General features: G+C 40.0%; 1 protein-coding gene across 1 annotated transcript; it reads left to right on the plus strand.

Moving 5' to 3' along the window:
• The first annotated feature begins 739 nt into the window (after window positions 1–739).
• On the plus strand, window positions 740–2,583 carry LOC122130000. The gene is made up of 5 exons (XM_042704749.1): window positions 740–1,213; window positions 1,342–1,402; window positions 1,523–1,650; window positions 1,838–1,910; window positions 2,028–2,583. The coding sequence occupies exons 1-5, from the start codon at window positions 755–757 to the stop codon at window positions 2,171–2,173; spliced, it is 867 nt and encodes a 288-aa protein (XP_042560683.1). The 5' UTR covers window positions 740–754; the 3' UTR covers window positions 2,174–2,583.
• Window positions 2,584–8,612: the final 6,029 nt, after the last annotated feature.

Consider the following 8,612-nt stretch of genomic DNA (forward strand, 5'->3'; position numbering starts at 1 on the left):
CCCCTCTTCTGACGCATACTTTTGTTGACATGGATGCTGCTTCATTGTCTCCTGGATGTGCAAATGAAACCATCAGTAGTGTGTTAGACACCATCTTAGAATGGGAAAAACGTGTACCCATCACTGGAAGACTGGAGAAATTGATCACTGAAACACAAATAGGTCAATATTCCTTTGATATTGCAGATCGAGTACATAAAACGCTAAAAGGTTATCATGGTCTCCAGACCATTTCCGTGCCAGTTGGAAAGAGTCTTTCAGATTCTATTCTTTGCAAATTAACATCTAGAGCTGAGGGAAAGAATGAAATTCCATCAGGGTTCGTTTACAGTTATGTAGAGGAGGCTGTGAAGCGACTACTCCTGTCATGTTTGTTCCCCTCAGCATCTTCTGAGAATCAAGAACTTTACAGAATAATCTAGAGACCTCAAAATCATCACCTGAGGTGTTTGGAAGTACAATGAACGTATTCACACAAGTGATGACCAACGAAGTCATGGTGGCACTCTCCACAGAGTTAAAGGAAAATGTTTCTTCTGACTTGAAGGAATTAGTTAAGGAGGATCAGAAACTCTTAGACAAACGGCACAGACACTAAAACTAGATCATCCACCACTAACTCAAACAATCTGCCCCCTCGTACTTTTGACGAACATACAGATTTGATGCAAAATAGTCAGTGTGAAGGAGTCACCAGTTCATGTCACCTACGTCTGTTAGAGTCCAACAAGAAGACTATGCCTCCTTGGTCTCCATGCTGGTCATTCGACTCCTGAAGAAAGTCAATAGCTTACACCAGGACATTGGCACCCACCAGGATGGACTTCCAGATAATGTGCTGGATATGTCCAGAGACTTGATTCGGAAGATTCTGTCTGAGCTCGATACAGCTTTTGGCATGACAGGCGATGAAACCTATCCTAAGGATGTGAATTTTCACCAGATTTACAGAAACGTTTACAAAGAACTTACTCGACAGTTTGGGTCTGAAGATGTGCTCCGTTTTGCCCTTGAATCACAAGATCAATCTTTTGAATCATCACTGGTAGAAACGCTAACAAAAGAGATAACAAAGACTTGTAGCCAAACCAGCATACCAGCTTCTACACATCTCCCTCCAATTCAACCTACAGTGGGACAAGATCAAGGAAAGGAAAAGACCAGGAACAAAATGTTTCCAGTTTGGCTCAAGATGCCAACAATCAAATTGAAGGTGGAGTATCATATATATCATTTAGCTTTTTTACTGTCATACTGCCATACTGTCTATTCACTACAAGATGTACTTTACCCAGTTGTAGGGTATATCTTTAAGTTACTATACAACTATGTGTTCTTCAGAAACCAAAGAGAGGATCACAGAGTCTCCTTGTAAGCCAGGCCTCTCCTGTTGCAAACACTAGTAAGTTCATGGTGATATTTGAAGCAACACTTCAACTAGATCTAACTAGTTTCATGTTTTGCCTGCTATAAATTAACCAGTTTGGATGAGGAGGATAAATCATTCCCTATTTTTTCACAGAGCTCAGTGAGACGCTGGCTGAGGTCACCAAGGCTCCTGTATCTGCTGGCCCACTGGAGATGCCACAGGAGGAAGAGACTGTAGGGTGCTGTTTCTTCAGGATGCCGAAATTTAGGTTCTCCTTCAAGGTGGAGTTCAGTTTCTATAAGAGATGTTATTGTAATTTTAGACATTATTTGTACTAATGCTGATCACAGAGGCTACTGAGTGAAGAACACATTGGTGTAACATGATCTGTGAGTATGCAGTTTAGATATTTCTTTATTCATTACAATTTGAATCTGAAATGATTTAATCTCTCTCTTACTTTATCAGAAAATGAGGAAAGGTGCTAAAATTGGGCATTGTGACGATGATAAGTCCTTTGAAGAGAACATCAATGTCTCAGGTAAGTGAAACTGAAAGTCTGAACACATAAAGATACATTAATTCACTGTAACATTGAGTATTCACTAAGTAGACGTACTTGGAAAGTATTTTTTTTTCTTTGCCATCTCTTTTTCAGCCTGTGCAACATCTTGTCAGACTCGGCTCAATGAGGCTACTGTTGAACTGACTGCTTCTGAGAGCCAAACTAAACTGGAAGAGACTGCATCTAGGCTGACCAACACATCTACTCCAGAGATGGGACTGTCTCACCTAGCTGTTTAAGTCACCTACACAACTAAATGATCCTTTGGATCATCGGATCCTCTAAGAACTCTTCGGTCCTTTCAACTACATTTTTTTGAACCCCAATCTGGCTATTTTAATTAAACTTATTATTGGATGCATATTGGTGTAACTTTGCCATTTGTTGGGTACTATGAGGATGACTACATACAGTGGCGCTTGAAAGTTTTTTTTAATCTGTTGGAGGTTCTTGAAAGTTCTTGAACAACAGCTTTTAATGGATTTTAATCTCATATTAAAATATCAAACATATGAATCTAACTGTGCTTAATTGTAAGATATGTCACAGGCTTGAAGCTGAAAGGTTAGCTTTGCATTGTGTTTTGATGAGACCACCATTTTATACTACATGGATTGAAAATAAATAAAGGAGCTCAACTTTTTTGATGCTTATCACCACATGTGGAATGATTGTCAGTTTGGTGGGTGGGCCTATACTGTAGCACCTATACTGTACTTATACAATCCACATGTGCTGTGAAGGCCACCTATACTGTACTCATACCATGTGCTGTTAAGTCTGTTTTCCCTCCTACTAAATCACAAGATTTTCCTTAAACTGCTGTTCAGGGGTTCAATGGAGCAAGTGTGTCTAATGAGAACACTGAGCATTACTGCATGGTTTTAAGCATGCAATGCTCTATATTAGACAGTAGGTGGAATGCATGCTTTTGTTGTTTCAGTTGTCTAAAGATAAATGATGTGGCAGATACAGCCAAATGAAGCTACAAGCAAGAGGGTTCCTTTAGCCTAAAAGTATACTCAGTTTTAATGGGCAGTAACAGTACAAATGTACCCTTACAAAACAGCACACTTTCAAATTGGTAGTATGTACAATAAAGTGTAAACACATGTGTTCTCTCTCATCAAATATTTTGAGATGTGCAGTGGCCTGGAATATGTGTATAAAAGGACAGAGCATTTGCATCAATGTGGAGGAATTGAGGGGATTTTTTGTTAACTTGAGTGTGGACGGCCCTGGGGTGTGTGACCGGCCCTGCAGCAACATCTCCCTGGGGACAAGTGAGTCTGGATGGGTGAAGAAGGGCTTGGGCAGAAACAAAAAAACTGTTTCCCATTGCACAAGCACAGCATAAGGTTACCACAGTATATACCAAGACTGGAAAGACCCATCACTGTCAAAGGACACAAATGTGTACAGTTGAATTAACATAACCAGTTTAAATTGTACACAACTATTTAATTTTTGAACAGATATTTGATCATTTTATTTTGGACCTGGTGTTACGTGCCTAACCCACAACAGACAGACCCTTCAAGTGGAACATATTCAGATATTTTGAAGAGCACATTTATATACTATCAGAGCTGTATGGTTAGCATGATAGATTGTACGGTGAAAGGGAGTGATCTTGGGTGGAGTGGGGTGAGGGACCTTGTATCTGTTATCATCCAATGGCAACATGTCCATCACCAGCATGTACTTGGCCTTTGGATTCAGCCCTGTCACGGTGACTCTGCAACCACCTATGAATACGCAGGAACTCTAAGCAAATTATCCCAAATTATCCTCAGTCTCAATTAAATACTTTTGCATGATCAACTAACATGGCTAGTAATTAGTGGCATATGCAGGACCTGGCTAAATTATAAGGAAATGGATAAATAAAAGGAAACATAATTTCCCCCCAAATGAACTGGACAGTGGATGCACAAATTGTCAAGAACTAATGATCATCATCTAATGACCCTCAACACAGTTCATTCTGACATGTGTATAACGTGTGGAGAGCCATGTCAGTTTTGGTGATGAGCATATTGCCTCCTGTATTGCCAAATGTGTCCCATAGTGTGCAAAGATGCCTGGACATGTCTGGACATGTCTGCCTCTATGATGGCTCTCATGTCTCTCCCATACAGACTCTGGCAGTACTAGTGAACATGCTGAACCAACTTCAGTCAGCCTTTCATTTTCTTATCCTGCATCTCAAATTAAGTTCATCATCAAAATAATTGTTACAAAGTTGCAAAACAATTGTCTTTCAAAATAGGCTATTAATAGTAATTATACAACCCCAAATCAGAAAAAGTTGGGATGGCATGTTAAATTAAAATGAAAACCGAAAACAGTGATTTGTAACTTCTGTTTGACCTGTATTGCATTGAAAACAATACAGCACATTATTTGATGTTTTACCTCATGAATTGTATTGTTTTTTCGAAATAAACACTTAATTCAATTTCGATTCTTGCAACATATTTAAAAAAAAGTTGGGACAGTAAAGCATTTATCACTTTGTAATGTTGCCATTCCTTTTCACAACACTTAAAATACGTTTAGGGACTGAAGACACCAAGTGAGGAAGCATTTCAGGTGTAACTTTGTCCCATTCTTCATACAAACAAGTCTTAAGGTGTGCAACGGTACGGGGTCTTCGTTGTCGCATTTTGCGTTTCAAAATGCACCACACATTCTCTATTGGGGACAAGTCAGGGCTGCAGGTAGGCCAGTCCAGCACCTGCACACCCTTCTTCCTCAGCCATGCCTTTGAAATGTGTGCAGAATGTGGTTTTGCATTGTCTTGTTGAAATATGCATGGGCTTCCCTGGAAAGGATGTCGTCTTGAAGGCAGCATATGTTGCTCCAAAATCTGTATGTACTTTTCGGCATCAATGGTGCCATCACAGAAGTGTAAATACGTATAACTACCTGTTGTAGTGCGTGACAAAGGTTTGCCAAAGTAATCCCATATGCAGGGGCGGTTTTTCCTACAGGCGGTATAGGCGGTCGCCTAGGGCGCCACTCAGAGGGGGGGGGGGGGGGGGGGGGGGGCGCAAAAAACTGCGCCCAGCAAAAAAAAAAAAAAGAATTGTGGGTTTTTTTTTGCGCCCCCTTCTATATCTCCATCTCCAACCAATATTTTGACATAAAAAAAAAATTCTAACATTAGGGTAAAATGAGCCAAAAGTCGAAAACGGAAGGGGTACGTACGTCCTTGTTGTTGTCAGAACATGCAAGCACAGTGAGGCGTTTGGTTAGAGTGTGTGTGTGTTCAAGAAACTTTGAAGAACAAAATAATGAAGAGGCAAAAGCCATCCGGGGCGCAATTTAGGAAGAAAAGAAAGGAAGAAGAAAAGAAACGTGCCAAGGAGAAAGGTAAATCTTTAAATCCTGTTCTAGCCTAGAATGAATTCCAGATAAGAAAACGTTCAGGAATGCGTGAATTGCCCGCGGCACTTTAGTGGAGTTAAGAAAAGATGTACCTTATCATTGAACGTTTTCCTACTCCCTGTCACATAGTTCTTTAATGATTTTACAGAGGCGGGTATATCAAAAATGATGTCCATTTATTATACATTATACAAAAAAAGACATGATTAAAATAGGGGCGCACATATAAAGCCATTAGCCAGTGCAACAACACTACACATATCTTACTCGTTGCATAGCACACCCATTAAGGAAGCCAAACACGGCAACTTGTCAATAAGTGAGGAATACTGGTAAAAATCCAAGTGTTGTCAACTTTAGCGAATGGTTTGTATGTAATCTTGCTAGTTAGCTAACGCTAGCTAGCCAGTGACTTGTGACGTTCCTTGTTATTGCCATTCAGTCGAAACATCAGTTCAAGTTCAGCTGTACCGCAATTTGCGTCATTTTGCGTCATAAAAATTTGAGTAATCAAATTTGGAAAGCTTTAGTTTTGGTGGAGCGAGCTAGCCAGTTTAATTAGACATGATTCAACTAATCAAGAGCTATGCATCTTGGGATAAAAAAATGTCAGGCTGTCCAAATACACCAAAATGTATAATAACTACATAATAGCTACATTTAACAAATGATGATAATACATACTTTTGTTATATCATTTTAGATTCACTTTTAGAAGACTAAGAAAACATTATTTGCAGGCGATTGGGAAGATGACGTGGAGGTGTGTGTGTGTCCATAAACAGTTCAACAGGGGGCGTGGCCGGAGCGTAGTCCAGCACAGGCGTGACATTTTCTCAGTGATTTGTTCTTGAATTAATGTTTGTTCATTGTCGCGATCGTTGTTGTGTTTATGTGAAAGAAATGCAGTCTTACAGGGCAAAATAGCGTTTGAAAGTTGCAATTCCGTTTTCGTGGGGAAAACAAAATATTTTTTATTTGGGGGGGGGGGGGGCGCCAGGAGTGAAGCTCGCCTAGAGCGCCAAATGTGCTAGGGCCGCCCCTGCCCATATGGTTATATCGCGTATAGATGAATGACGGTTCTTGATGCAGTTCCGTCTGAGGGATCGGAGATCACGGTTATTCAGCTTTGGCTTGCGCCCTTGCCCTTTACGCACTGAAATTCCTCCAGATTCCTTGAATCTTTTAATTATGTTATGCACCGTGGAGGGTAAAATATCCAAATCCCTTCCTATCTTTCTTTGAGAAACATTGTTTTTAAACATTTAAATTATTTGCTCACGCATTTGTTGGCAAACTGGCGATCCTCGGCCCATCTTTTCTCTTAAAGGACTAGGCCTTTCCTGGATGCTGTTTTTGTACCAAATCATGATGACAATGACCTGTTGACATCACTTGTTTCAAATCAAAGAATTATTTAATTATTCTACCTCATTACTATCCCTAAATTGCCCCTGTCCCAACTTTTTTTGGAATGTGTCGCAGGCCTGAATTGCAGGAATGGATGTATATTTACAAATGAAAATGAAGTTGACCAGACAAAACATGAAATATCGTGTGTTCATACTGTCTGCAATGAAATACAAGTCAAGGTAAATTCATAAACCACTGCTTTCTTTTTTTATTTGCATTTTCCATACCGTCCCAACTGAGATTTGGGGTTATAGTAATAATGAAACAGTGATATCATTGTTTGTGCTCTCAGTGGTAAGAGGTAAGCGAGAGGTAGGATGGATAAGTGGTTATCCAGCACAGTCCTCTATTTATATTTTCATCTATTTCTCTGGTCATGTCTCATGTAGTGCGTTCGGATACAGATGAGGAGGGGCTTTCACTCTATAGCCCCGAGTATGTCTCTCCACACTCAGAGGTCCTCATTAACGAAACAGTTTGTCCCCCAAAAGGAAACTGAGTCTTGAGCTAATGTGTTTGAAAAAGGGGTTCAAACAAACCACAAAAGGTGTGCATGTCAGTGCTTCTCTTTCTTATACTGTGTTTCACGCTTCTGGTCAGCTTATCGAAAACTTGACTGAAAATTCTACCCATCATGCAAATACCTGTTTGTATTATCTTCACAATGGTATCGTCATTTTTAATGGTTAATTATAATATTGTAGCAAATACATTGAAACACTGTGATTAGTTCCTTAAAGACACAATGTATAGCATACTACAGAAATTGTAGAGAGAATATATTGAGCCACCTGCTCTTTCCAGTACTACACAGCTACTAGAGGTCAGTGTCGTACATTACTAAAGACATGCAATCATGAATTTGTTTAAAGCATATCCATGCAACTCTATGATTGATGACAACACAGAACTGTATAATATAGCCTTAATTAACATCAAAAAGACTATAATATGACGGAACAAAAGAACCCAGACAGAGACACAAAGACACAAATGAATGAGTGTCAGTAGCTGTAATCCTGATCTAATCATCCTCTCATCTACCACTCATGACAGTTGATCCCCAACAAGAAGTCTAATTACCCAGTGGCAGGTTCACACTTACTACCGTTTATGTAATGCCATCATGTGACAATCTTCTGCAGAACTAGTAATAGATTAAAAACTGCTGCAGGTAAACTAACTGAGGGTCCTCATGGCAATATCTATGGACATGCCTCAGATGTATGAACATGCCAAAACTGATAGGTATTATGACATGGCTTTCCACACGTTATACACATGTCAGAATATGTATGTAATGGACTCACAACTGGCTGTTTTTGAGACATTACTCTAGGTGTAATTGTGAAACGACCACACATGCTGTGTTAATCAATGAAGTATAAAAGTCCACACTCGGGTCAGTCAAGAAAATTCACACTTCCAGGAATTTCATGTGACATTCAGAGCAATCTCGTTCTTTTCAGAGGCTGATAAAGACTTGGGGGAACGCCAGTGAGCAGGGTGGTGCTGCTCAGATAGACCCAGTTCTCTTTATCTCTCACAGAGACCTAGGCGCTCACTACTCCCCCGCCTTCCCCGCCCAAACTGGGGAGGCGGTCTCCATGGTGACGAGACCTGGCTTTCAACCACACTCCCAGACCCCACCCAAACATGTGGCTCACCCCTAGTTCTCACATGCATGAACTGGAAACACCTGATTAAAGTGGTTAAACATGGAACTCATTCGTAAAACATTTCAGTTGAGGCTAAATAATTTGAAAACCACAGATAAAAGAAACATTGATGTCATTGTCATTGATGTTCCCTGATGTCATTGCTACAAGTAGAAAGTGTCCCCATCAATCCTTGGGATATATAAACATTAAT

The sequence above is a fragment of the Clupea harengus genome, unplaced genomic scaffold, assembly GCF_900700415.2.
Source record: "Clupea harengus unplaced genomic scaffold, Ch_v2.0.2, whole genome shotgun sequence".
NCBI lineage: Eukaryota > Metazoa > Chordata > Actinopteri > Clupeiformes > Clupeidae > Clupea > Clupea harengus.